At 38.0% G+C, this 27,317-nt stretch overlaps 1 protein-coding gene across 5 annotated transcripts in view; it reads left to right on the top strand.

Moving 5' to 3' along the window:
- The first annotated feature begins 686 nt into the window (after positions 1–686).
- ctbp2a (C-terminal binding protein 2a) overlaps positions 687–27,317 on the top strand; it is a 51,922-nt gene continuing 25,291 nt past the window's right edge. For 4 of the 5 annotated variants that reach the window (XM_084096969.1, XM_084096970.1, XM_084096972.1 and 1 more), the window contains exon 1: positions 22,230–24,840. In XM_084096969.1, coding sequence (XP_083953095.1) covers positions 22,572–24,840 — 2,269 coding nt within the window. In that variant the 5' untranslated portion in view covers positions 22,230–22,571. Of the gene's footprint in view, positions 884–14,673; positions 14,827–22,229; positions 24,841–27,317 lie in introns of those variants that run through there. The other variant, XM_084096973.1, reaches the window with a different exon arrangement.

Here is a 27,317-nt window from a genome sequence, read left to right as displayed (position 1 = left end):
GATCTTTTTATGCATTTTCTGGAAAATAACCAAATATCGATACAGGCAATATTAGATGCCTCTCACTCCACTGATTGATATGTGTATATATGATGTTCTTATGTATTTGGAAATATGTGGACATGTCTATCTTAGACTTTGTATAATAACTTCTATACCTGTGTAACTGATTTTTTGGATGCTGAGGGTGGGTGGGGGTGGGAAGAGCTAAAATATATATAAAATGTTTTGTTTTTTGGAAATGTTCTTGTTATGCTCCATGTTTTTCAATAAAAATATGTTTGTTTGTTTTGTTTTTTTAAAAAAAGGTTGATTTAAAGTCATTTTACAGGAAACAACCCAATTTTTCAAATTCAATTCAAAATAAATTCAAGTAACGTTAGGCCTATTTGACAGAAAAGCATGACACACATTGCTGTCATACAAGTAAAAAAAACCCTGAAAATCAATACCAAGGGTCAAAACGAGAGAATGTTGACTACCGAGATAGCAATCAATGCTAGTGGTCTGACTCTGCAGGCCTTCTGTGGTCAAACTGACCAGTGCAAACGCACTCGATGTGGGCGTGGCCCTCGCGCCAACCGCCACGCTATTGGTCGGCTCACTCCAATGCCCCGCCTCTTTCAAAAAAGATCGAGAGAAAAAAAAGAAAAGGAAAACAGAGACATCTCAATCCTTGCAACTGGGGAAAAGATGAAACGTAGTGCACCATAGTCTCCGAATCACCTCCTCTTTTTTTTTTTTAAACCCAGTAAACCACCTTCTGTCGCTCTTAGCCAAACTGAGCCACATCTGTAAGTTATTTCAATCACCTAAAGCCAAACATCATTATCAGATATTCAGTTTTGGGACACGCTGGATTAAGTTTTGTAGCATTTTAAAGGTGAGTCATTAATCATGAACGCTTACGTGCATTTGAGCAGCGGATTGATTTTTACTGGATATATGAACACGATATCTTCATACACACACACACACACACACACATATATAGGCGTTTATCCAGGTAAGATATAAGATGCACTCGCCGGTTGTTGGTTTAAGGAGCCGCGGCTGGTGTTGCGCGGTGTGTCCGTCCATGTGTGTGTTTATTCGCCTGCGACATGGAGGGGATGGGTGGGCTTTTCTCTCTGTGTTTCTAATATCCGAGGACATCTTGAGCCACTCAGCGACCGGAATAGTTGCAAATGCAACGTCTTTGGTTGGTTATATTTCGGTTTTTGATCTTTGGCTACATTGTATCAGCTGTTTCTTCGGGATTTGGTTACATTGTATTCGTTAGATCAAGTGAAAACAATGTTGACCATGTATGAAATAGCTTTATTAAAACTGTTGTTGCGTGCTATCTTAGCATATTTTCTTAATGTTGAATGTCTTTCAAGGGCACTATATGAGGAAATATACACCTGGAGACAACATTGAAGGTAATATTCATGTATTCAGTTGGTAACTGTGTGATAAGGCTCCCCTAAATATGGTTTTGGCAAAGTCAACCACTATTTTGATGTAGTTTAAAAGTTTAGTCTTGTCACTCAACTTATTGCATATACATTTGTGGTGTTTTTTGATTATCCCCTTTTTAATATCACAGAATTAAAACAAGATCTTAAGAAGTGTAGGTAGTGTGTGTTTAGGGAGATGCCCCTTTGTCTGTGTTGGAGGAGAGGGGGTGTGTACAGATGTTCACTACCAGGACATCTGCTGTTTCTAAGGGCTTTGTCAAGGGCCCTTTCAAGAAGACTTCGGGCCCCGAAAGACTTTTCCAAGCTTAATCCTTGCTGGTTAATATGATGCAATGTAAGTGTAAATAATCCATAGTGTTACTCGTGTATTCTCAGTAGGTTACATGTTTCGGTTTGATGACTAGAGACCTTGATTTCTGACACGTCCATTACATTCCCCGCTGAGAATTCTCCCTCTCTCTCTGTCTCTCTCCGTCTCTCGCCCCGGAGCGCTCACACATCACACACTGAATCATAGTGTACATGGCAGCATATGAAGCAGGAAGACATTTATTAGAGTCAGACAGGAAAATGCAAAGGGCTTCTTTAATATTTATGGCATCCTGTTCTTCAGTTCATTTGTACTTCGGATCAGTGCTTCTCAAGTGGTTTTATATTGGATATCAAGTGGATCAAAAGTGTTTATTGTGCAGAAATGTCCTAAAAATCAAACTTGGTTGCATGTCATGCCATCTAATTTGACTATGATGAATTCACCCCAAAATACTATAGAGTTAGATTGGATGCCTAACCTCTGACATCAACAACAAAAGATATGGAAACTTTGGAAATGATTTTCTCTTTCCTTGATAAGTCTGTTTATTTTGCTGTCCTAACTATGCACAGGAATATGGCTTGTGAATTCCCACTTGTAAAAAGTAGAAAATGGCTATTTATTCTGCTCAGGTCGTGTAAATGCATGTTTCAGTGTTACAACCTGAAGTTTTCTGTTATCGGTCATCAGTCTGAGATGAGTGTGTCAAATAAATGTCCATATGGTATTAATATATAAGGTAATAAAAGATACGTGATTAGTAAACATCATTAAACTTTGACCTTTAGAGGCTAAATAATTTTGTAAATTCATTGAAATACCCCTTATGAAAAAAGTTATGCGATGGATATGTTTGACAACAGTAGATTTGTACAGTAGATTTTATGTCACACCAAATATTTCACAATTATTGTAGGTGTCATACAACAATTAGGCCTGTTTCATGCTATGAATCTGTTTGAAGATATGAGTCATACATGACCTTTTAAGAAAAAGCATGTGATGTAAGGGTAAATTCAGCACATACAAATTCATACAATATTTTTTGTTCGCTTTGAATTCATTTATTACCGTGTTCAAAAGATTGTGAACATGGAATACATTTGGAATAAATTTAATACAATTTATTCCAAAACTGAATTTGGAATTTTGTCTTCAGTGTCACATGATCCTTCAGAAATCATTAATATGCTGATTTGATACTCAGGAAACATTTCTGATTATTATCATTGTTAAAAACAATGTTAAATTGCGATACATTTTTTTGGGATTCTTTGATTAATAGAAAGTTAAAAATTCTAAATAACAACATTTATTTGAAATTGACTTTTTTGTAACAATTTAAAAGTTTTTACTCTCACTTTTGATCAGTGTAATGCATCCTTGCTGTAACACATGTTAATTTATTTTATTTTTTAAACTTTTGAATGGTAGTGTATTTTACATTTCAGGTAGACCATACCATAAGTGAATCATGTTTTATTCATATTTTTCATATGAGCTGCATTCATTGCCTTAGACATACTGCATTGCTTGATGCTGAGCTGTGTGTTTTTTCCTGCCTTTCATTTTAGTCTTTTACATGTGAGCATGCGTTCATTCCCAGAGGCAATGAAGCTTTTACAGTTGTGTTGAGCCTGGGAATGTTGACATTCTTCCATGAGCGGAGCACAGAAGTGAAATGTGTTTGTTTGAGTGTAGCTTGAATCTCAAACACAGACGTTCACTTGAGCGGTACGCAGAGAAGATGAATATTAATGAATTTTTAATACCTTGTTTAACACACACCATTATGGCCTCTTCTGCATATATGCTAGTGTAGCATTCCGGTGATTTCTCAACAGTAGGAGTTAGGAAGACTGAGAGGATGTCTGACGGTGCCTGATAGGAAGGTAATTGCTATGAAATTGGAACATGGCATCAGCCTAGAGCCGCAGAATTCAACCTTTTATTTCCACTCGCCGCTCGTGTGAGAGTCTCAGGGACGTGTCTGGCTGTCAATCAGAATGTGATGAGATTCAGGCTCAAAATGTCTAAAAGAAAAGATTCACTCAATTCACTTTATTTCATTAGATTCCCCTCTTTTCTATTAAAGAGCAAATTTATGAAGAGGTGTGGAAAAGAGTAACGGAATAATGTGTGATTGCAGGTAAAGGTTTAGTTGGTTCCGTTTTCTGTGTTGTTGCTGCTAGTGTCAGTGAACCTCTTCTGTTTTTTTTTGTTGCCCAGCCATAAATGAGCTCACACTCTTTCTCCTGCCAGAGTCGGTTGTAGAGGAAATGCTACAGGCTTTGCTTCCTGTTTTCTCTCATACAGACATGAGACCATCCATGTGCTTGGCGAGGGGGGTAATTCCTGGTGTTAAATTCAAATCTACCCCTGCAGAGTTAGATTTACCCTCGCAAAATAAAATTAGGTAAAATTTGATAAGGGTGCTTTTAGTTCATTGATAATGATAATTCTGTTCGTGATGTATAGACGCATGTATAGACATTTTGGCCAATATCCCTTTATGGTACAGCATTGCCATATGGCAACAATTCATTTCTACTCATTTCCTTGTTATTCAGAAAAAAATACAATATATTGCACTATGGGAATTAAAAGGGCAGGCCTTAATGTAGCCAATGATGTGCTGTTTTTAAGTCACATGATATTTGAATGTCCCTCCAAAACACTCTTTCCCACTGTCACCCTCATCACCTGTTGAAATGCTCCAGAAATTGCTCTCTTAAAGGCAGGGTAGGTAGGAATGGTCTAAAAAACTTCTTTTTCAAATTTGTTTAAACTTTATGTACATATCAATACATAATTAAAATGTAAGTACTCTGAAAAAGAAAGTATAAAAATCGAGTGTCTGTAGACCTCTCACGACTGTTTTAAAGACAGTTCATTATTTCCATTCACTCCACCCCCTCCCTTCTGGGCTCCTTCCAAAGCCACGCCCCCAAAACACATGAACGCGCGACTCCAACCGCTGAGCTGAAGACGCATTATTTACCTGAGACAAGCAGAGAGGAAGGAGCACAGTGCATGTAGTGACATCATGTCAGAATCACATGTAATAAAAAAATCTAACACTAATTGCTTATGAATATAAACAAATAAGATGTATTTTAGTACTCACTATCAAGCTTGCATATTGATATTGGTAAATTTAAAATATATATTTTTTGATTCGCTAACGAGCTAGTTATATAAGCTAAAAACAGGTTGCATTGATACACTTTTTTACATTACCATCAGTTATATTGTGATGAAGATGAATTTCGTGTAAGATTCATAACATATATGGTGTTCTGCATGTAGGGGTGGGAGATATTGACAAAAATGAATATCTCGATATTTTTTTCCAATATCTAGATATCGATATTCAGGCGATATTTTTGCCATCCTTCAAAGAAATGTGAGCAAACTGGCAAAGAAGGTCCAGTTGGTCTTTTGACTTGCTGCATTTGACCTATATTATTCTAGGCTATAGAAAAAAACAATAAAGGAGCTAACTAAACATAATCTGTGGCAGCCCCTACTTTTTCCACTAAAAAAAAAAAAAAAAAAAAAAAAACTTAACTAGGCACTTCTTGCAACAGTGATTATTAAATCAAACAACAATATTGTTGATGATCAATTCAAAGTAAAAAAAAAAATAACATTTTCAAAACGGTATAAATCCATTCATTTTTCCCCCAAAACGCTATAAATCCATCTTTTTTTTTTTTTTTTTTTCTAAATTTATGGTTTGTCTTTTTAAAAAAGTTTTTGTCTTTTATTTTTCGTGTTTGCATTTATGAGGAAAAAACAATATTACTTGACAGTTCTCCATTATGGACGCGAGCGCTCTGAAAGCTGCACTAAGACTTTCAAACTTTCACAGAGACCTCAAAACAGAAAGCACAAAGCCTTTCTTTAAAACGAATTTCGTTTTGTATTAATTGTATCTTAATTTTAATATATTTTTTTTTCATTAATTCATTAATATTTTCATTCCTGGATTAAATACATAAAGTAAATATAGGCTATCAATCACAACATAAGGTGCTTGAACTGGAGATTATATCATCGTGAACCGAACCGTAGCCTCGCCTCACAGGCCTAAAAAATGTGGAATATATTTACAGAAATCTGGTTCTAAACAAAACCATCCAAAACAAAATAAAACTATGTAGCCTAAATGTGCATTTCTCCGGTGCATGCGTTCACTAGCCTACTGCGAAGATCGCGAGTCAAATATCGTCAACTTCATCTTTGCAGCCGACACAGAAATTAATAAACAATTAAAATGTCTTATTGCAATATTTTACACATTCATAATCATTACTTTTGCTGGTTCTTTGAGGCAGCTTTTTAGGTTTATGGCGTTTTGGAAAAGAGCTCTTCACGTACGTACAAACACCGTTTCACCAAGGCACAGCAGCCCTTCAGCACATAAGAACAAAAAGAGAAAAAGCACGGACTTACTAATTACGAAACTTTGATGTGGTTGAACAGCTGAAACAGTCACAAATTCCTCTGCAACTCAAACATTCTCAGTACGAGTTATGAAGGAAGAGAACAGCATTACAGTTTTCAGCGCGTCCTCCTTTGATTGCTGTGTTGTGACTGGAAAAGTGCATGCAGGAGCACATGCGCAAAATGTAGGTTTGTAAAATGTCCTTTTGTAAAATAAAAATAATTTTAGGGCGAAGCAGAGGAGGTCGTGCAAGAGGCCGTGGCGTGCAACTAGGGTCCGAGGAAGTAGAGGCTGAGGACGGGGTGGTCGCTGGAAAGCCACGATGATATTGGCACGCGTTTTATTTCTTTGTTTATCCAAAGACTTTTTGTTCATTACCTTTTCTTGTACTGTCTTCTTTTTTTGCCTTGTTTGCCTTCACTAACTGCATGCCGGTAATGTGAATTTTGATTGCTCTTTCTCTGCCATTGTTTTGCTATTCCTAGGTTCCGTGCCTCTCGAATTCCTCAAATCAAACGTGCGCGCGCAAGTGGGCAGATCCCGTGGCAAAAGGGTGGTTGCCATGGTTGCGAGAGAGAGTGACAGTCGCCTAAGCCAATCCTTTGATTCGTCCCGAATCGAAATAATGAGCTGTGTTTAATACAGATTAAACGGTCTAGAGTCACTTGATTTTTATACTCTTTTTTTCAGAGTACTTACATTTTAATTATGTATTGATATATATAGAAAGTTTTAACAAATTTGGATCTTTTATTTTTATATAGTCCTACCTACCCTGCCTTTAATCTCATTTCTAAACATCTCTTCTCAAGGGGGATTTTTTTGCAGCATCTTTGATTAGTAAATTAGATATTTTTATTCACAAATCAACTTTGTTTAACATAGTTTTATTGAGTTTAATATCTTTTTTTTATTGCGTTTAAAATATTTATTTTTATTTTTTGAAAATATCAATTTTTAAAGATGGCAACGCTATACCACTATGGAAAAATAGGTATGTTGCCATATGGCAACGCTGTACCACAGTGGAATTGTAGTAATGTATTTCCCCATTGGGATTTTTTATGATTGCAGTTATTTATTTATTTGAAGCGTTTATTGTAGTATAGTTGTATTTGTGTATAAACAACAAATTGATTTCTTCTGTTCAGAAAATGAATACAGCAATATTTTACGGAAAGAGGAAGAGTGCAGAGTTAGCTCTTCCATGTGATGAGAGTGAGGATGAGTTAGCCAAATGATAGGTATTAAATGATAGGGATCTACTTGTTTTTGGTTTTCATGAGTGAAAAGTATTTAAATCTATCAATTTCTAAAAGAAATGTGCAATTCAATAGAAAAGAAAATCATAATTTTATAGAAAAACTACTTTTTTGACCATTTTCCATTATGGTACAGCCCCCCCCCCCCCCAAAAAAAACAAACATTTGTTTTCAAAAATATTTTTTGATTTGTATGACTGAAGCTATTTCATGTAATAAAAACTTATTTGAAAAAAATATTTCATGGTTAGAACATAATGCATACCATAGGGATATTGATAAAGATGGTATGGTGGCAGATCCATACTGTTGTGACATTGCGTACATTGTCTAGATCTCCATTGCAGTGTTTTGATGCCTGGTGTTCAGATTTGCAATCAATCAAGAATAGATTTCTGTTAGCAGTGTATATATATATATATATATATATATATATATATATATATATATATATATATATATATATATATATATATATATATATATATATATATATATATAGTATAGTTCTTTTTCCACTGCTTATTGCACTTCAATGGCTTAAAATCAAAAATCAAATTTTAAACCTAATGCTTAAAAATGCATCGAAATGATTTGCAGCACAGCAACATCACGCGAGCATAACCGTGATAGAGGCGATAGTCCAAAATTTCTACCGGCTGATAAATTTCTACCGGTTAATCGTGTCTAGTAACGGTATTTGTCCACCCCTATGTGCACAGATAAATAATTTATAAAAAATACTTCAATATTCAATAAAAAAACAACAAGAATTGTCAATTTCGATTTCATGGTGACTTTAATTCTACTGCCATGTGTTGCGTTTGAATCACCCCTTACAGTACAAGAATATCTGTTTCCAATATTTCCAATATTTTTCCATTTGAAAAATGTTAATACTGATGATCACTGATACATTGTGCAACTGAGTTTCCCTAAATTGTTTTATGGATCTTTTCTTTGAGGGGCACAGGCTATCTCTATCAGATAAGGACATATTAAGGGGAGACACTACAGGCAAAAACAGTGGTTTTTCATGCATCTGTCAAGTTTGAGATTTTGGCCTTTTTGGCTTTCCATAAAGTGTTTTTTCAGACTAGTGGACGGAAAACATCCAAAATACACTTTTAACTGTATGTTTTAGAGCACTTTATCTTTTTGCATCTGTAGATTTCAATTACAGTATATATCTTTAAAGGCCGTTTTCTCAAAATGAGTTTTTCCTCCTACACTGAGCCAGAAATCTCCACTTCAGTATAGCACTTGTACTTTACAGTTGTATTCCTATCTATATTATGAAGGTTTTTACAAAAGGGTTTGTTCATATATAATTTCCTGATTTTATACATTTTATTCCTAAAAAAAAATTTCCTAAAAAGTGATTCCTATGTATCACTCTCTTAATGAGAGTGATACATAGAGATATCCAAAATCCCCTCTGTAAAAACCTTTGGCTCTAATATATAAAATACATGAAATAATAATTTTAAACCTGACTTCATCCAATGTTCAGATTTCTGTTCTAGAAATGTATGCAAATTAGTGCATATTTAATTAGACAAAGCCTAATTTGCATATTTAAACATAACATTTCAGAAAACTTGTAATACTTGTTTGCTATTATTAATGTAATCAACTGGTGAAGTATGGTGATATTTATTATTATTATTATTTTTTTTTTACCCTATTCACCTGGGGTGTCTCGCCTTAACCCCTCACCCTCACAGGGTGTCCCTTTAGTCAGTGTTCGGATACGAGGAAAATGGCCTGCGTGTCTGAAATTGCTGATGATTTTTCAGTATTAATCCCTGAGCTCCCTGAGCTGAAATCGTGATGCGTTGTAGGAGGCGATGTGATCGGCCTCTCCTGCAGGTTGTTAGAGTTCAGGACTCCAGGAGTGAGAGTCAAAGCAGGGTCATTGAGTTCAGTGTGTTATGAAGGGGTCAGAGAGGCAAGGGGCCCCTTTATTGTGCTCAGACTGAGAGGGGTCGTGGCAAAACGCTTGGCTTATTATAGCTGAGACTATCACAGATCAATACAGCCATCGCAGAGGTTTTCACATACTGTTTGTGAAGTTATATTACAAATGCCAGTTCACTTATTTTTGCTTGTTGCAATGTATTGTGGTTTTTGTTTTGTGACCTATAGGAGGTTTCTGTCCTACACCGAGAGGAAGAAAGCAAGAGATATGACTAAGAAAGAAAGCGATGCGTTAAGAGATACAGATGCATGGGAGTGTGGTCAAGTGTTCGAGACATTGCATGAGGAGATTTCTGTCCCAGAGATAAGAGATACAGAGGAAAATGTTGTTGATGTTGCTCTTTTTTGTTTCATTTAAAGCTGCGGTGACAAACATAAATGCAAAAATAATGACCATAATGAATACTTCTCTCCTACGGATAAGAAATCTTTGAGTGAATATTAGGATGTCTGACTGGCATGTCTTAATACAGTTTGAGACATTGAGATCACTTTTTTTTTCTGACAAGAATATATAGTTGAGGAATGTTGTTAGCATAGACTGGAAGAATTAAGTGAGAAATGTTTGTTTATATAGAGATCTCTGACTTTTGATGGTAGACTTTGGCATCTTTGTAAACATGAGAACAGTTTGAGATATTACAACAATCTAGAGGAGACATGTTTTTTTCTAAGGAGAAGCTGAACATTTGTCTGAAAAATTCTATTTGCTCTCAAACAGATAAAGAGAGGAAGGGGGGAGAAAGTAAGATATGACTCAAGCAGAAAGCGATATGTTGGGAGATATGGATTCTCACCAGTGTGAGAGCGAGGTCAAGCGTTTATGACACGGTTTCTAAACTCTGAAGTGTGGTCTGCAAAACCTTGTTTAAAACGGTAGACATGGTGGTTTATCTTTTATCACGCTTGAACAGTGACACATTGGGAGCATTCTCGCTGTTCTTCTAAACACTTCCAGCACCTCCTCCTCAGATAACCTTCTTGTGTGTTTCGACACTTTACTGAAGTTGATTTAAAACCTGTCTTTTCTCTTTGTGTGCGTTACAGGAAGTGAGACAGTCCTGCTGCTTTGATGAGCACTGACATTTCTAAAGGTCTCTGGAAAAAACTATTTGTGATTGCTTGAAATTATTCAATGCCACAAATAAGCATGCAGGAAATGATCTGCATATTTAAAATGCCACCTCAACAAAGTGGTCCGGATCATTTAAAGAACGAAACATCTTGAGAGCAGTCGCACGGAAGTTTGAAATTCAGTGCTCGTTTTGGAGAGGATGTTTAGTTCAAAATCAAAATCAGGACTAGTTGGTTTTTGTTACATTATTTTCATATGAATTGCGCACATTTTCCTTATTGCATTGTATTGAAATTCATCTTAAAAAAAATTCAGTGCGACAAATATAGAGAAATAAATGGAAATAAATGTTGTTTCCATTAAGAGGTGCATACATTTTTCGTCAAGATCTTGTATTGAGAATGCAAGAGTCCAGCACTTTGTAAAGTCTCCTCCAGCACATCCCAAAGACTTTTAATGAATTTAAGGTCTGGACTCCGAGGTGCCGATTCATGTGTGAAAATGATTCTTCATTCTTTCACAATTTGAGCTTGATGAATCTTGACATTGTCATCCTGGAATATGGCCATGATGTGTCTTCCTACATGGTTGTTTAAAGGAGAACTCCGGTCAATTTTAACATTGAGCTCATTTTTTTGTAAATTTGGAGTGCTGTCAGTACAGAGAACAACGACAAAAATCGGTGTTGCCTACACCGTGTTATCCTCTTTTTAAAATTTGCACCCTGTTGACTTCAATGGGGCAAGTTTTAAACCTGCTTTTAGCCTCTTAACATCCTTGATGTATCATTACAAGTGCACAGCCAATGTGAGTGATTCCTTCAGAGTGAACACGGGTCAATCTGACTGCAGTAGATGTGAAAGATATGAATAAAAATGAAGTTAATTCGGCCAGCGCTTATACCTGTATTTATTTCCTGTTTTCGGTCGAAGTCCACAGTCGATTGTCGAGTTCACGCGCGTGATCATAGGTAACTAAGCAACAGTGGAGAACTCGACAATCGACTACTGTGGACTTCGACCGAAAACAGGAAATAAATACAGGTATGAGCGCTGGCCAAATTAACTTCATTTTTATTCATATCTTTCACATCTACTGCAGTCAGATTCACCCGTGTTCACTCTGAAGGAATCACTCACATTGGCTGTGCACTTGTAATGACACATCAAGGATGTTAAGAGGCTAAAAGCAGGTTTAAAACTTGCCCCATTGAAGTCAACAGGGTGCAAATTTTAAAAAGAGGATAACACGGTGTAGGCAACACCGATTTTTGTCGTTGTTCTCTGTACTGACAGCACTCCAAATGTACAAAAAAATGAGCTCAATGTTAAAATTGACCGGAGTTCTCCTTTAAGAAATGAAAAGCTACACACTCCATCAATTAGGGTTAGAAGAACTGTTGCCATGATAGAAACATAATAATCACTGCAATAATGAACCAATCATAGACTCTTAAGCATTTGCCTTTTTAAATCCAAACAGCAATAAATTAATTAATTAATTAATTAAAAAAATAATGGCTGGGCATTGTATATATAAATAATAATGCTGTCAAATTGATTAATCGCGATATACACCTTTTTCTTTTTTTGTTTATGCTTGTTTTTAAATACAAATTTCACAAAGCAATGGAACTTTATTGCTTAAAAAGTTTTCCAATTTTATAGGCTAAAAAAAGTCTTTTATTTTTAGTTTTTGAAATATGACCTTGGCATTGCAGTTTTCTGTGTGATTCACACTAATGAAAAAGTGAGTGAGAGAGTTTTACACTGAAAGAGTGGAGTATCAAAACATCGTTTAATTAGTACATTCCCATAACAGCTCGGGTTTGCATAACGCTCAGTGAATATTAAAATGAAGTGAGGTCAGTGTAAATGTGTCTATTGTGCAGGATAAACATGAGGGACGAAATGCGCAAACATCAATCACTAGAGAGTAATGCGGCTGTCATAACACGCACACACACACACACACACACGCACAGGTGCAGCTGAATCAAAGCAGCAGGTTTGTGAATGGAGCAGATGTAATTCATGCTTTGTGTGAAGGAGTGCTTTTAGAAACACAGGACTTTGAAGTGGATACAGCTGATGCCTTTGTGTCGCTGATAGGTGTTTTCTCGTATCAAGATTTACAACTCGAACTGTAACCACTTGTGCAGCTCTTTAGTTGAGTTTTTGTTGGTTAATTAATTAAATAGAATTACATATAATAGTCTTTCTGCTCAATACTCATCTGTTGCTAATCATAAATGTATAGGCTACTGTCAGAGTTTGCTTTTGTGTGGGATTGTACTGCAAACAGTCTTGCTCAGTGTTTCTATGGCAGGTTTGCGTCGTCCTTCTCTCTGACCTGAATACTGGTCACAGGAAGTGACGGTTGCCTTGGGGACACGATGACCTTGCTTAATTAATAGAGCATTTTTTAACAGAATATGGAATAATGATCTTTTTGTGCTTATGAAATGGCACTTATGATTATTTATTAACCATTAACACCTTTACTCCAGTCTTCACATGATCCTTCAGGAATCATTCTAATATGCCGATTTTCTGCTCAAGAAACACATTATCATCAGTGGTTTCGCTTTCACCTCCTCCTGTGACACCAAAGGCAAAGAAATGTGTGCGTATTCATGCACACACTATTGTTGCTGCCTTACCAGTTCAGATCTTTCAGATTACCCGTTCAGCTGGCGAGACTTTGCTGACCTATGTGATCCACAGAACAGATTGTGTGTGTGTGTGTGTGTGTGAATGTGTTTAGATTTCTGTTTGTTTGAAAAAAAATCACAGACAACCAAGGCCAAGGTAGTGCAATGAATGCCACAGTCATGCTTGTGTATTTACAGAGATCATTGAAAGACAGATGGAACGGGAGGGAGCGCTCAAAAAGATGAGGATTGTGAAATGCAGGAAGCCTTTCTTTAATTGAGGACGATCTGTTATGAAAGAGCCTTTATGAAAAGATCCATCATACATCTTTCTCGGGGTCCTCTTCTGTCTGGAGAGTCGATATTTGTCCTTCAGCAGGATTGAAATTGAGTCATGTTTTTGTAGGATGGCTGTGTGTGTGTGTGTGTGTGTGTGTGTGTGTATGTATGTGGCGCGTGCTCTGATCAGTTTCAGGTTGAGTGAGAGGGCACCGGTTCTTAAATCACTGAAGCGAGATGTGTCTCGGTGGGTTTGTCTCTGCGTGGGACTGGAAGTCTGTTTGTGTCTGTTTCTCAGCTCTGAATCTGCTGCCGCTCTGATTGAGGGAGACTTGCAGCCCTGCGCCGACACTTTCTGATTTAAAAGAAATTGTTTTTAAACCCCAAAGGGCCAACAAAACAGTAAAATCGTACTGGTTTGAACTGAAGTTACAGACTCCAGTCACCTAGTTTTTAGAGTCTAGTCAGAATTAAATAATACATGAAATTGACCCTATTTTTACTACAGAAAGTTTTAAAAAAAAGTTACTCCTGTCTGTCCAAATCTATGAGAGTTTTGTTCATCTTCGGAACACAAATGAATATTTTTTTTTTTTAATGAAGTCTGAAAATCATCATATTAGAATGATTTCTGAAGGATCATGTGACACTGAAGACTGGAGTAATGAAGCTGAAAATTCAGCTTTGCCATCATAGAAATAAATTACATTCAATATATTCAAATAGAAAACTTGTCTGTTAAATTATGATATTTCACAGTATTTAAGTTTTTACAGTATTTTTAATCAAATAATTCCAGCATTGGTGAGCATAAGAGACTTCTTTAAAAATAAAATACAAATAAATTAGCAAATTTTGAAAGGTAGTATTAATACATAAAAATGTGTCCCTGCTTGCTTTAGTACCATTAGTAACATCATTGTCCAACGTTTTTGAATTTTGTGAATATTCACATTATTTAAGTTAAAGGATTTATCAATGCAGCTTTATGTTGTCTTTAAAGCTTGCAAAGAATGCAAAATTCTTTGCAGAATATTGCTTTAATATTTAAGTTATTCATTTGTTGTTTCTCCAGCCAAATGAAAGCTTGAAACTGATTCTAATTTGAATACCGTAGTATCATGGCTCCCTCTAGTGTCTGACATGTCATTTTGCCAGTTGTCCACTGGTTTCATCTTGACTGTGTCTTTCTGTGCAGGTGTACGGTGGCGTAATGCCCACTGGAGGATTCTGGGGGCTGTAGTTTCCTGTTGCTAAGCTCAGTGAACAGCAGACGAGGAGAACAGAACTGGCATGGCTTTGATTGACAAACACAAGGTCAAACGGCAAAGACTGGACAAAATCTGTGAGGGTAAGAAGTCTTGACGTGTCCCCGAAGTACAGTACTGTCTCAGTACCGTGGTGATAATGCTGCTTCGCTATATGCCATGAAACTTAATTACCATACATATACTTACAAAACCAATACTGACTTTACCATGGTTAAATTGTATTGCCAGGTACTGGGAATTATACCATGATTTTTCTTTATACACAACAGCTTAAGATTGGGGTCGGTACGAGTTTTTCTAAGTCTCTTTACTCTCTTATGCTCACCAAGGCTTGAATTTTAAAAAAATTTTCTTCATCAGAAATGCAGTTAAAACAGCAATATTGTTAAATATTATTACAATTTAAAACAGCAGTTTTCTATTTGAATTTATTCCTGTGATGCAAAGCTGAATTTTCAGCATCATTACTCCAGTCTTCAGTGTCACATGATCCTTCAAAAATTCTTCTGATATGATGATTTTCTGCTCCATAAACATTTCTTATTATTATCAATGTTGAAAACAGCTGTGCTGATTATAAAAACGTTATATACTGTCACTTTTGGTCAATTTAATGCGTCCTTGTTGAATAAAAGTAAAAAAAAAACAACTAAAAAAACCTTTGAATGGTAGTGTGTGTCTGTGTATATAAATACACCATGTATTTACATGGCACTCCAAGAAACCTGGTAGAAATGACTCTGGTCCAAAAGCCATGATATTAACATTCTCCCATGTCTAAAAAACTATGGTAATATTGTAGTTTATATTTGTACTTTGTTTTTTATAAGTGTGTTGTTTCTAAGCTCTACTCAACTTGAAGAACTTTAGTTTGTCGAACGCTGTTAGAATCTGTGTGTTTGCGTGTGGGCATGTGTGATAAATGATGTCATCTCGGGTTTCCTGAGAAAGTTTTTCCAGCTTCCCAAAATGATCTTATTGGTCCCATTTGAGAGTCATCAGAGGCAGATTAAAAAACCAAAAGAGTAACTGGTGAAACGAATGTACGTTTACTCCGAAACACATGAAGTTGACATCAGTCATGATGATGCAATGTTCCTCTAATAGAGCAGCAACTTAAATTACTGTTTAAACCCCGTATCACATATGCACAGACGCACACATACATGCAATCAATCCATAATCCCCAAACGCTGGGAAAGTTTTCCATCCATTCCATGGTTTGGCATCTCTCGGCTGCCTGATATTATAAGCGTATAAAAGTTTGCATTTGGCTCCCGGACCCCCTCGCTGGGACTCCTGAATGCGGTTGATCTGGCAGGCGTGCGTTTTCTTCCTCGCACATCAATTAGGCCCACAGTTAGGAAACCGAGGAGGGAAAATGTGCCTCCGGGGATGTTGTAAACTACACTATGTACAAAGAGGAAGGGCCAGAGAGACATTGGTTTTTAGGTCTGAAAGGGTGTAGTTCTCAGATGTGAGATTGGCTCTACAGACCGCTGAAATGTTTATTTGTTTTATGTTATGGTCATTTTTAGTAGTTCTCGGTGTATAGTATAGCAAGTCTGATGTCTTAAAGTCACCATACCTTGCATGTTTCTGGTTTTATTGTTGCTGATTCATCTGTGCGGATTATTTCAAAGAAAAGTAGTTTGCCTTTGTAATCTTTAATGAAAACATGCCTTTCCAACTGACGTCATTGGATAATGTTAACCAATAGCCAAATAGCTAATTAGGCGGTGTATTCGATCTGTCTCCATTCTGGTACGGAATGGCCAGTTTTGACAGTTGATTCGTCTCGTCCCACATTTTTTTCTTGTTGAATAATCCTGTTTCAGTGGGAAATGCATCACATTGTGCCTTTTTTCAAAGAAGCTAGGGAACAATTTAAATTGAAACACACAATTGAATCTGGAACATTCCTTTAATACTATGCTAGTTGACCTTGTTGCATTTAAAGACAAGTTCTCATGCATACTTGCATCAGCCAATAAAGTAATTTTGTTTGTATGTAGACGATCACAGTATGGCTGCACGATTTTTTTTGGGGGGATCCAATTTAGGACTGTGAAATGATTAATGGCATCCAAAATAATAGTTTGTGTTTACATAATATATGTGTGTGTACTGTGTATAATTGTTTTGTATAAAGAAATACACACACACACATGCATGTAGTATATATTAAAAAAAAATATTTGCATGTATATACTGCTATATATATATATATATGAATATAAATATTTTATATATAAATAACAATTTTTTCTTAAATGTATACATACATGTGTGTGTATTTATATATACAAAATAATTATACACAGTACGCACAAATATATATTATGTAAACACAAACTTCTATTTTGGAAATTATTAATCACTTCACAGCCCTACCGATTGCGATATTTCTGATGAATAATGTGATTTGTGATTTTAAAATGCTTTTTTTTTTTTTTGTGATTAATATATCAGTGATTTTTTTAATAATAATTTGTATTATTATTTATTTTATTAAATAAAATGAGAAATATTATTGTTATTTTTACATTTAGAAACATTTAGTATTTAAGAAAATAATATTTTACTCTACTTTTGTAAAATGACAATACTAATATTTATCTTGACTCATTCATTTTCATACATTAAACCATCAAGCTTTTTTTGTTTAACAGTGCTGTACTTTACTCTGAAACAAACAGCGCATACATTTATTAAATTAAACCACTTTCGCGATTTGATAATTGCACAATTAATGCCATGATTTTTGTTTTATTTCGATTGATATAGCCCTAGTTCACAGATTGATGAAGTAGAGATTTCCAGTAATTTTGACTCGACATGCATGTAGACCCTTGAAACATCTAAAAAGAGCATGATGTTCATAAAATCCCATTTTGAGTTTCTTCTGGGAGTTGTTTGAAGATCAGTAAATCATTCTAGGTAGTGTTTCATTGAAGGACTTTTAGCTATTGTGCTGTGTTGTCCCCTATCACAGAAGTTAAATAGTGCTTCCAAGTAGTGCAAGTGTGTGACACATTAACCACCAGGTAAAGTTTCAAAGAGATAGCTCAAGTCTGAAAGTTCAGGTGTCAGAAACTTGAGTCGTAGTAATATTCCCTACAGCTCCGGCACAAAGACTGCAGTCATCACATCTGCAGCCGCTGGCTCGTTAAACGGCCGACTCGTTTTCCCAGAGTTGGAAAAGCCGAGTTCTTAAGTATACCTCCTATAATGAAGAAATGTCAAGTCTCCCGCTCTACTTCATAAAAAAGAGCCTTATTACAGCACTGCGATGGGATTCCCCGAGGGAATTCTGCTAGCAGAGGAGAAATCAGCAGAAAGAAGAAATGGAAGAGAGAAATGAGGAAGTCAGGTTGTGAATATGTTCTAGTGAGATGTCTGAATAGAGCGCTGTCAGCTGTCTAAGAAAAATGCTGCTCTTTTCTGCACTAGCTGTTCAATAGTAGAACAAACGGTCTCTGAAGTGGTTATAAATTGGACTGCACTGCACTGAATGTTGTAGCTCTGTATGTGTGCATGTACCAGGGTTGCTTTGCTGCTGAGAAGAAAAGATATTGTCATCTCAATAAGTAGATTTTCTTTGCGGCTCTTGTGATCATAATGGAAGATTAGGTTATTCAATCAGATTATTACAGTATAGATGACAAGTAAATGCTTAAAGGGTTAGTTCACCCAAAAATGAAAATGATCCCATAATTTACTCGCCCTCAAGCAATCCTATGTGTATTTGACTTTATTCTTTCAGCCGAACACGGCAGAGTTATGTTAAAAAAAAAATATCTTGTCTCTTCCAAGCTTTATAATGGGAGTGAACAGAGCCTGAGTTTTTGAAGCCTAAAAAAGCACATCCATCCATCATAAAAGTAATCCATACGGCTCCAGGGGTTAATAAAGGCCTTCTGAAGCGAAATTTGTAAGACAATTATCCATATTTATCCCTTTATAAACTATAATCACTGTCTTCCGGTAATGGCCGTACGTGAGTCTAGTTCCAGTGAAAGAGTGACCTCTGACCCGACGCATGACGTATCGACGAACGTGGAAGCGCAGAGGATTTAATTAAAAAAAATTGTAATTAAAATAATTTTGAAATAAAATAAAATATAAATATTAGATAAAATATTCAACGTAAAAAACGTACTAGCTGAAATACATTATTTTACGTAAAAAATGTAATAAATATAAAATTGAAATAAAAATAAATTACAGCTAATAAAAAAATCTTGAAAAATAAAAACTAATTCACTGAACATTTCTTTTAATCCAGGGTGAGTAGTTGTTGGTGTAACAAATTGAGGCGCATACTTAGAACATTCAGTCTATAAGCAACTTGAAAATATATGCACACAGTACATACCACATTAAGAACTCCCATCTGAACAAAAAAGAGAGTAAATTAGTCAAAGTAATGTTTCATTTCACCGCATTCTGCTTTTAATCACTTCATATCCTTTTTTTTATGAATTTGTTACCCTCAAAGAGCTCTTGTATTAGTAGTCATGTATAAAATTGCTTACACATGTATTCCCAGATAGGCAGAGACGCTTGTTGAAGCCAAACATCCCACGGGGTTTTGTATTAGATTAGTCGCAGTCTCTCGGGCACAAAGGATTTATGAAAATTCTCTCTCTTTTCCTTTGTTTCTGTCTCCCGGTCTTTCTCTGTTTTGTTCCTTAAAGTTCTGCAGAAGGATAACTAAAAAGACACTGTTGCCATGATACTGCTCTCCTTGATTTTTCTGTTGTGATGTAACTGTACAGATCCATGATGTTTTTCTTTTTGGTCAATTTGTTGCAGTTATTTAAGAACCAAATATAATCCTCTCTCTGCGTGTGTTAAAGCAAAAGTCACAAAGAGAAGGAAAGACTCATTTGATTTCATTTGGCTGTATTACATACTCTCTGTTCCAAAAACAAGTGAACTTGTAAGGCATCAACGCAAAAAGCTTTGTCTATGTATTTTTATGCTTATTAGAGTATTCGTGCCATTATCTCAGCAACATGATAAATTCTGAAATTAGTTATTAGGGTCGAATCTCCCAAGTTTAGCACTTTTTGTGTGTCGTGTCTTTGTAGAGTATACAATTGGGTCACTTATGACAAGGAAGCTATATTTGGTCTTGGGACTTGTTTGCAATCTGGAAATGGTAACGTATACTGGTGTTGTTAATTCTAAACAACAGGTTTAAAGCCAAAGTGAAATTCCCGCCTTAGCTGTATTACAGGCATCAAAGTCCGTTTTATAATAGTGAAATGATCAAAACGAGGCTTAGTGCTGGAAAGTCACTTTAAAACTGTGCACTGCTTTAGACGATATCAAAATGCAGGATGGATCACAATGGCAAAGAATAGTTGGAGAATATGCCCTATTAATTTTATCCTCTCAAGTCTTCCTCTCGCCCTCTCTCTCCATCTCTCTTTCTCTGGTGTTTGTGGGGATCAGGAAGGATTTGGGTGGAGTGTTTCAGTGGCAGGTGGGCAAAATCTGTTCACAAAAAAGATCTTTCTAAACCAAAAACTCAAGATTCAACTGTTAGCGTTCATATTGTTGGAATGTTTTCCATGAAACACATATTTGCAAGGCTTTTGATATTGTAGTATTATTTGATGTCCCAGATTTCCCCCTTCACCCCCTGTGGGTTTTAGAATGCTTATCTTAATAACATAGCCATGCTTTCTCAGTGGGGAATAGCAAAACATGGGGTGATGGTTTCTTTGTTTTTTTTAGACATTTATTCAACATAAACAGGGTCATTGTTATATTAAAGGGACAGTTCACCCAAAATGAAAATGCTGTCATAGTTTACCACAGCCTCATGTCATTGTAAACCTGTATGCATTTCTTTCTTTTGCAGAACACAAAAGAAGGTATTTTAAAAGAACACTGGGGTCCAAACAACATTAGGACCCATTGACTCTCATTTTTTTTAAAAATGTCTTCTTTTGTGTTTCACAGAAAAAGAAAGTCATCCAGGTTTGGAACGGCATAAGAGTGAGTAAATTTTGACATGTTTCTGATGTTTCTAAGAAATTATAGCATCCTTACCATGGCTCGCAAAATCAGAAGAAGAGAAGGCGAGGTGGATGCAGCCGGTAGAAGAGAAGTACACACACACACACACGCACACACACACACACAAGCCAAGTAGCATTAGCACTGGGACGTCTGGCAACCAAAATGTATCACCGCCCTTCCCAACGGGCTATCTTAAATAGTGAAGTAAAATTCCTTCCTTGATTCGTGTTGTTGCTCTCTTGACTTATTTAAAGGAAAAATATGATCACGAAAGTTTATGATCATGCTGATTTGTCTGCAGTGCAAATGCTACTTGGCTTGTGTGTGTTTACTTCTCTTCTTCTGGCTGCATCCACCTCGCCTTCTCTTCTTCTGACATTTGGGATAGACAATTGTTACTGCCATCCCCTGTAAATGAGTGTTGTTCTCATATAATTTACTTTTGCTAAGTGATAGAGATTGGATGTGCAGTAGAGAAAATTGCAAAAATTGCTGACTGTGTGTGAATATGTTAATAGGCGCATGGATTTATGCTGGTATTTCAGTTCTACTCAGCCAAAATAGACAGACCAGGATGAAAAAGGGAAAACACAAAAAAAGCAGACCGCCATTCCTATCCAAATTTCTATCTTTTTTTATTTGGTCTAGTTAAATTCATTTTGGGCTACCAAAAGCCCTGCTTATGTAATGCTCACGGAAAGCGGTATCGTAATTTGCATCAGATCTGTAGTAATGAAGGTTTTTTTTTTGTTTTTTTTTTGCATCAGTATTGTGATCCATACGTTTTATGACCTCATTTTTGGTGTGCTGTACATGGTATTTGGAGGCAGTGGTTCATATAGCTGCACTGGTGTCAGCTGGGGTCATAATGTAATAGATGAGTGGTGATCCTGGATCTCTGCATTTGCATAGCTCTGCAGGCATTGCTGGTCCATCATAGGATTACTGTTCAATCAGGATTTGACGTTTCCTGACAGTGCTACACGATATTGCCCTGCTGCATTAGATCTGTACTAGTTTCACTGGCCCACCTCTTGGACTCCAGCAAAGACCTCCTGCTCAATGCCAGCTGGCTAGGCTTTTGAAAGAAACACAGACCACCTTGACCTTTGGCTTCAGGTAAGTGTGTCTGCGGCAGCATGTGTTCCTGACTTCCTGTCCAAAGGGATTTCATTGTGTTCATTATCATCAGGGACACATTTTGTGTGTGTTTGAATGTGACGTCACAAGGGTGAAGAGTGGATTTAAGCTGGCTTTATTTGGTCTGTAATCCCTCATAGCAATCTGAATGAGTAAAATGTTTGGAGTTGGAGCGGATCAGCTTCGCTGGATTATCACAAGCCCCTGCCTCCCCCACACCAACCCTCCCCTTGTTAAAATTTTCCTTCCCGTCTCTCCGTTTTCTCTCTTTTTCTTTCCCTCTGTCTGTTCATGCTTGTCGCTTTGCATTGCCAGAATGGAGTAGTCAGGCAGGCTTCACCTACCAACGTTGTTTGTGAGAGCGCTTGGTGTCCTCTTTCCTGCTTCCATCACCACCAGCAGTATTCCCCAGATTAATTATTCACCGGTCGCCAAGCAAGAGGAGCCATTTGATAGCCAGACCTTGCCACTGTGATAGAGACGGGAGACAGAAATTACAACTGGACCTCAGGTGAAAAGCAATATCTTCTGTTTAAATTTTTTCTTCCATACTCCTTCCTTTCACCACTTGACATCAGCCTGCAACTAGGATCTTAAAGGAAAACCTCTCTCATTTTTCTTCCCTGTGAGTAAGGTATATCTATTCCTCATGTTGATCTCCAGTAAGCAGTTGCCGATCGGCCGCTCCCAGAGCTGGGACACGCTGGGTGGGAATGAGGGTCATTGGGAGCGCAGTGACAGTGTTTACGAGCAGCAGGCCCGGATGGCTGGTCGACGCAACTCGCTGAGCTATGGAGCAGATACAGGAGGGGGATGGTACGAGCCACCGCCTGGAGTGCGTCCTCCTGACCTCGATTTGAAAAGGGAGCCAGACTCCTACCAGCAATCTCTTTACAACCAAGGTTATTTGGATCGTCCAGACCCACGTAACATAAGAAAAAGCTCCGTTCCTGAGTTGAACAGCCATTACGATCGACATTCCATGGCTAACCGTGGTTCCCTGCCACACCATGACTACTATCAGCAAGACCCAGGCATGCCACCTCGGCCAACAGACGGTTTCTATCGTGGAGAGCAACCTCATTCTCTCAATAGGTCATCAACACATTATGGAATGATGGCAGGTCCTCGGCAACTGTGGGAACAGAGTTCAGGAGGTCGGCCTGCCCCAACACCTGGCATGCCTCCTCCCCCACCTCCAAGTTCTCATGACATGGGTCGTATTTATAGGGAAACATCCCTGCCTGGACCCCCACCTGCTACTCCTGGCACAAAAATGATGCAGGATGGGCAGCGCATTCCAAGCCGAGCACCATCTCCAGCTCGTTATATAATGGAGCCAAATTCTCCCCGTTACGGTACTGAGCCACCTGCCTCTCTCACTAGCCATTACAGTGACGTTAACGGAAGGCCGATTGATCAGCCAGCACCCACTTGCCTGGTGGTTGATCCAGCTGCTCAAGGAATGGATGGAACTACCCGAGGTATGGTCATGCATCTGGAAAACCCCTCACCATACACCATACAGCAGCAACAGCAAGTCCAACAACAGGCTCAACAGCAAGCGCAACAGCAAGCTCAGCAGCAAGCGCAGCAGCAAATGCAACAACAAATACAGCAGCAGCAAATGCAGCAGGTTCAGCCAGTGCAGCAAATGCAGCAAGTTCAGCCAGTGCAGCAAATGCAGCAGGTTCAGCCAGTGCAGCAAATGCAGCAAGTTCAGCCAGTGCAGCAAATGCAACCAGTGCAGCAAGTTCAGCAGGTACCACAGGTTCAGCCAGTGCAGCAAGGTCCACATGTGCAACCCATGGCACCTCCAAATCCTGTCTACACTCCAGTTCCCTCTACCGCCCTTGCCCCTGTAACCACTCCTGCTCTGTTACCACAACTTCCTGCTCAGCCTTTTACTCCTGCTCCTCCTCCCACTGTCCCTCAGACCCCAGTGGCTCCTGTAGACCCTAAAAAAAATGCAGACCCTGAGTTTCTGGCATTGCTGCAAAAAGAGGGCCTCTCGGAAAGCACTATCACTTCTCTGCTGCAACAGGGCTTTGACTCCACTGCAATGTTGGCTGTTATGGAGGAAAATGATGTGCGTTCAGTGGCCCCCAACTTGGGCCAAGCCAGGGTTCTGTCTCGTGTTGTGCTTAGTTGCAAACGACCACCTGAAATCCTTCCTGCTACCCCCCCGCATCCCAGTGGTATCCCAGTACGTGGCAGATCCAACAGCTTTAGCCATCGGAGTGACATTTATGCGCACCAGCCGCCGCCCTTGACTCCGGGCTTGGAGTCCCAGTATATGCAGCCACCCTCTACCCCAATGCAGACTGTATCTGCAAGGATGGGTGAGGGCTATAGTCGGAGACCCAGCAGTGCTCCCTCCCAGCAGCTTCTAGACCAGACCAGTGGGTATCCTGGAGCCAGGTCTGCAGGAGCATACAGTGGTTCTGTGGTTCCAGTCCAGCCTCGCCCATTGTCAGGCTACAATCCGCATACTGGCTTGTCCATGTCACATATGACTGCAATGTCCCAACACGTAGGCATACCATCACATCTGCCAGTAATGCCATCACAAATGGCAATCCATGCAATGCCACATCCTTTGCCAGCACTGCCTGCAGTTCCCCAACCAATGACCATGCCTGCTTTGGCACCCCAGCAAGCTCCGAAGGCATACACAACCAACTATACTGTACCAATGGAGTTGTTAAAGAGGGATCGAAGCTTGGCCACGATGTCTCCCATGCCCAGTCCCCATGTAAGCCCACAAGTAATGCGCAGGGCTGGAGTGTCCTCAGACGGAGCCCTAGTACCTGTTGGTAGTGCCGGTCCAGGTCAAAGTGTGAGTCCGGCTAATCAGAAGCTCAGCCGGCGTACTGGACCTCCGGTCATTGTCTCCACTATGGCATCGCCGGACACAAGTAAATCAAAGCCCTCTTCCATTACCTTTTTCACATTCTCCTATCTTCCCCTCCTCCACCCTCTCTAGTGCTTCAGCTCCTAACTGTCTGTGTCAGATTGAGTGTGTCTGAATCATATGATTGTAGGTTCATTGATTCAAGTTACATTTTTCCCTTTGAACTTCACTTTTTAGAAGTGCTACACAGATACACCTCCTTTGAAGAATAAACAGTGCTCTTTGTTTTGTTGCTGAAAAAGTAGTGAATTGAGTTGCTAATGATTTTATCAGACCATCCAGTACTGAGATATCATCCCTGTTCCTTCCTTTGTCTAATGTTGAGCAAGACTCATCTTATATTATTATAGATTATTCTTTCAGATCAAAGCTTTTGGAGCTAGTTTGGCTTTGTTTTGTTCCAGATCAGATGCAGCTTTTTTTGTACATAAAGGATTAGAAAAAAAGAAAAAAAAGTTATTATTTAGCGTGTCATCCCTCATCATCTTTATACCTTATCATTGCAGAACCGCATACCACTGAATATTGTTTTTTTTTGTCTAGCACAAGCTCATTTAAAAGTAAACTTACTTTGGACTTTCTTTTTTACAATGAGTGACATAGTAATTATGTGTTTTCATTATGTTGCCATGTGGTTCAGTGGCCTGTTATGTTATTTGTCAGTCACATTTATGCAGTATTATCCATTATCAGCTTCAGGGTGTCACTGAATGTTAGACTGTGTTTTTTTTATGGCTTGGAATTATATATTACATTGCTTTAATATTATTTATGTTCTCTTGTAGGCGTCTCAAAATTAATTTGGAGTGACATGTCTTATTTTTTATTCTCATGGTTTGTCTTTGCTAGTTTAAACCTCTGTCACTATCTGCCCGTCGCTGCTGATCTGTTTGACTAAGATACTGTGAGTGAAGTGTAGCCTGTCAGTTAGTGGTAGAGCCACTTGATACATGTTTGATGTGAATTGTCACTTTGAGGCATATATAGGCAAGATCAGAATGATGGACTGGACCAGCACAAGGGAGAGAGTGACAGTTTACGGTCTTTGCCAAGCACAAACTTCAATGGGAAATTTCAATGTGAGAAATAACTGAACATGTAGTTCATCTACAGTTGAGGGACATTATTTACACGACATTTAAGCAAAGCAATTATCATAATGCAAAAAATAGCCTTTTCATTATTGAAATGCAAAACCATTGTTTTAATTGTAAATTATTTGTATGTCTTGATAGTATTTGTCAATCTGCTTTTATGTTAATTTAAATAAAACATTGTAAAACAGTAATTTAATGAGAATCAATTGCACATTTGATAAGAAAGAAATCTCACAATTGAATGGCTCAGATGCATTACATTAAGCGATATTTGCTTAATTAGAATGAATGTAAACAGAAAATAATGTCACAAAATAAAATTAAGTCTATTTAGGATTTTTGCATTATGCAGTAATATACAGTATATTTTGTGGGATTCATTCAAATGTTGTTGCAGGACTGATGTTGATGCACGTGCATGTTTTGCAGATAGTGCTAAAGACTGTAAAGGGTTATGGTGTCAAATTTCTGTATTCTTGAATCCCACCTGGTGCAGCTGGTGTAAGAGACAGTTTCCAGCCCACATTGGCTGTTTCAGAACGATGCCCAATGACTGCACTGAGGGGGAGGGGAGGCAGCGCAGGGAGTTTTACTTTGAGCCGAAATGGAGATGCAGTGTCAGACCCCGCCAGGAAATTAAACAACACATCACCATAGTCAGGCTAATCACATTGTGGTGATGGTAATCAGAGTGTATGGATATGATTGGAGAGCCTCTGGGGTGGGAGAGAAATGAGCAGTGATAAACATTATTAAAGGCTGCCTGGTTCAGTGCCTGGTTAGCGAGCGGCTTCAGTAGGGTTGGGCAGTATGACCAAAATCTCGGTAGAAGTTATTATACTCAAGGCTTGACTTTAACCAGCTTTTGCTCACCAGCCACTGTGGCTAGTGGTTTTCCAAAGTTTCTAGCCACTCAGCATTTTCACTGGCCATAATTTCGACATTGATAACATGGGGAAAATCTGCCATATAGATTTTTTTACTGCTGTCCCTTTAAGACCTGATTCACAGATCCATTATACTGTTGCACATGCACTTTTGTGTAACTGTTTATGTTCATTTAAAAGTAAATATATCTCACTGTGTTTACGTGTATACTCAACAAGACCAGCATTTAGACATTATTTTGTGTGTATTCGACTGTTTATGCGCAATAAGCAGCAAAAAATAACTCAATTTAGTACTGAGAGGCGGCTTTATGTGCGCGCACTTTGGGTGTGAGCACAAAATCTGTGGGAATGAGTAAAATTATGAGCAATCCAATGCCGAAATCCAAACCCTGTAACACCAACAATATTCATCTGAAGCAAATGAAACGAGTGAGTACACTGAAATACACCCACATTTGGCGGGTTGGCGGGTGTTAAATGTTAGATAACCATTA

The sequence above is a fragment of the Abramis brama genome, assembly GCF_963993115.1.
Source record: "Abramis brama genome assembly, chromosome: 21".
Taxonomy (NCBI): domain Eukaryota; kingdom Metazoa; phylum Chordata; class Actinopteri; order Cypriniformes; family Leuciscidae; genus Abramis; species Abramis brama.
Note: the sequence above shows the minus strand (reverse complement) of the source record. Positions and strands in the feature narration are given on the sequence as shown.